This window comes from Dipodomys ordii, unplaced genomic scaffold (genome assembly GCF_000151885.1).
Source record: "Dipodomys ordii isolate 6190 unplaced genomic scaffold, Dord_2.0 Scaffold3, whole genome shotgun sequence".
NCBI classification, from domain to species: domain Eukaryota; kingdom Metazoa; phylum Chordata; class Mammalia; order Rodentia; family Heteromyidae; genus Dipodomys; species Dipodomys ordii.
In genome coordinates, this window is record NW_012267219.1 from 32329929 (window position 1) to 32332234 (window position 2306).

The 2306-nt window shown below is 29.7% G+C and overlaps 1 protein-coding gene across 1 annotated transcript in view; it reads right to left on the reverse strand.

The window, feature by feature from the left end:
• Window positions 1-2306, reverse strand: part of Anks1b (ankyrin repeat and sterile alpha motif domain containing 1B) — a 973033-nt gene that overhangs the window by 837342 nt on the left and 133385 nt on the right. The window contains exons 6-7 of the mRNA XM_013019014.1: window positions 1905-2006; window positions 7-78 (exon numbers count right to left, since the gene is read on the reverse strand). Coding sequence (XP_012874468.1) covers window positions 7-78; window positions 1905-2006 — 174 coding nt within the window. The remainder of the gene's footprint in view (window positions 1-6; window positions 79-1904; window positions 2007-2306) is intronic.

Sequence of the window (2306 nt, forward strand, 5' to 3'; positions counted from 1 at the left end):
AAATATGTATTCCTTGTGTTGTATCTTCCTGAACAAGTTCTCCAAGCACTGCTGATCTTCCGACACCTTCCAAATATTCTGTGTATATATGTTTTTGATATTACAAACTTAAACTTATGTTAAAATAAATACTTTATGCTTTACTTCTGATTATTTTTATTAATTCATATCTTAAGTATATCCTAAATTTTTAAAAGAATTTAAAAATCAAAAGAACTTCATGATAATCTGCTAATTTTTAATGAAAATATTATATTTCCTCAAAAAATAAATATATTGACCAGGTGTTCTGGCTCCCACCTATAATCCTAGTTATTCAGGAGATAAATATAGGAAGGATTGTAGTTCAAGGACAACCTGAAAAGTTAGAAAGATCTCATCTCAAGAAATAAGCCAGATGTGATAGAGCTTTCTTTCAATTACAAACGTTTTCATTACATTTTCAAAATGCACCAGTGATTTGAAATCTGGAAATGTAAACAATGGAATATGTTTATATTCTGAAATGTGCCAACAATTTGAAAAATTCAAAGATGTCACATACAAATTAACATATCTAATGAATCTTAGTCATATCATAGTTTATTATGGTCACAGTTTACTCCTACCTAATATCATTTTCATCTACATTTTTCATCTACATATATCAAAATGTCTAGAATTATACCATGTTCTTTTTTAGTATACAATGTTCATTTTACTTTATTTTAATTTGAATTATGTGAAAAGCCATAGGTGAGTTTCCTAATACATCACTGCATACATTTAGCATGAAATTAACTTCTTTATTGACAAAAAATTGTAGGGGGCTGAAATTTCTTGAAATCTTCTGGAAATAGAGAAGAGAGCATATTGAACACTTAGCCTTTGATAGCTCATCATGTCCTGCCCCACTTGGATTTAATTCATGTATCTCCCTGCATATTAATGCTGTTCTTTAGTTCCCAACTGCTATCTACTGAAACTGTCCCATTTCCCTTCTCTGTTATTCTAGTTAATCTGTAGTAATCGCTGGACATAATCATTGGTGAAAGTTACAATAACTACTAGAAAGGACAGAAAGAACATCAGGGGCTTTTAGGGAAACATGATATATGACAGGCTTAATTGTCAAGGAGAAAAATAAAACATTTAAATCTACATTTTTTCAAAGAAATTTTAAATAAATGGAAAACTTTGTTCCTCTATAAATGAAAAGATAGTAGCTAGAAGGCTGTCTAATCTTCAATAAACCTAATGACTGCAGCCAACTACAAATGAACTAATCTTTATCAAAAACAAAGGCTGATAAGACTGAGTTGGTTATATTGTCTACTGGTTTAGGAAGAAAATAATGTTCTTTCAACCAAAACCAATGCTGGCTGTTGTTGCTTCTAATCCAACATTCATGGACTAGCTCTGCATACAATAGATAGATGGGTTTGAGTTTAATCTATTGGCGCTTCAGTTTCCCACATGTACAAAAAAAGGAGAATAATATCTACTTTACCTATTTTGTATTCATAGAAATCAGACAAAATAATAGGAAGAACTCTAAAATCTCTCAAAATATTACTCAAATACTTAATAAAAGTTAAAATTTAATTAAAATTTAGGATAATATTTAATCATTACCATTGTACATAGCCCTATTAATCTTAAGTTGTCACTATATATTTACTACATGGATTTTTAAAAGATTTTTAAATACCCAAGTAGTGAACAAATTTTTTTAATACTGAATAGTTACAACAAGGTGTAAAATATTTATAAAGTAATATTCTTTAGTTATAACATGCACTAGGAGAAAATGTAAATAATAAGTCCATTAAAAAAAACACTAACTCAAAAGCCCAAAAAACTATGACACTTTTAAATTAATCTTAAGTTTAAAGAAAACTTGTCCATCTTTTAATGCCATTTACCTTGTAAGAGTGTTGCAATCTGGAGAGATTTCTGAGATGGATGTTCTTTCAGGATGTCTAAGACAGTTCTACCTAAACTGTCCTTTATGTTGGCATCAATTCCTGAAAGAAAAAGAAAAACTGGATGTACCACTAGAGTGTCCTCAGATGATACTGTCAATACATAACTGCTCTAATTTCAAACATATATAGGCCAAGCACTGAAAGTGGTTTTTAAAAATTAAGTTACCAGATTTTAGAAAGAAAGTAGAACTCCATTTCTACCAAAGATTACGTGTTAACTCTTAAAGGTCACTGTCCCAGTCATTAAGCTCTATTTTCAGGACCCTATAGTTCTTTTCTGGGTTGTAGCTAGTTAACTTCATACTGTCAAACTGAAAAATATTAATTTACAAAGTTAAT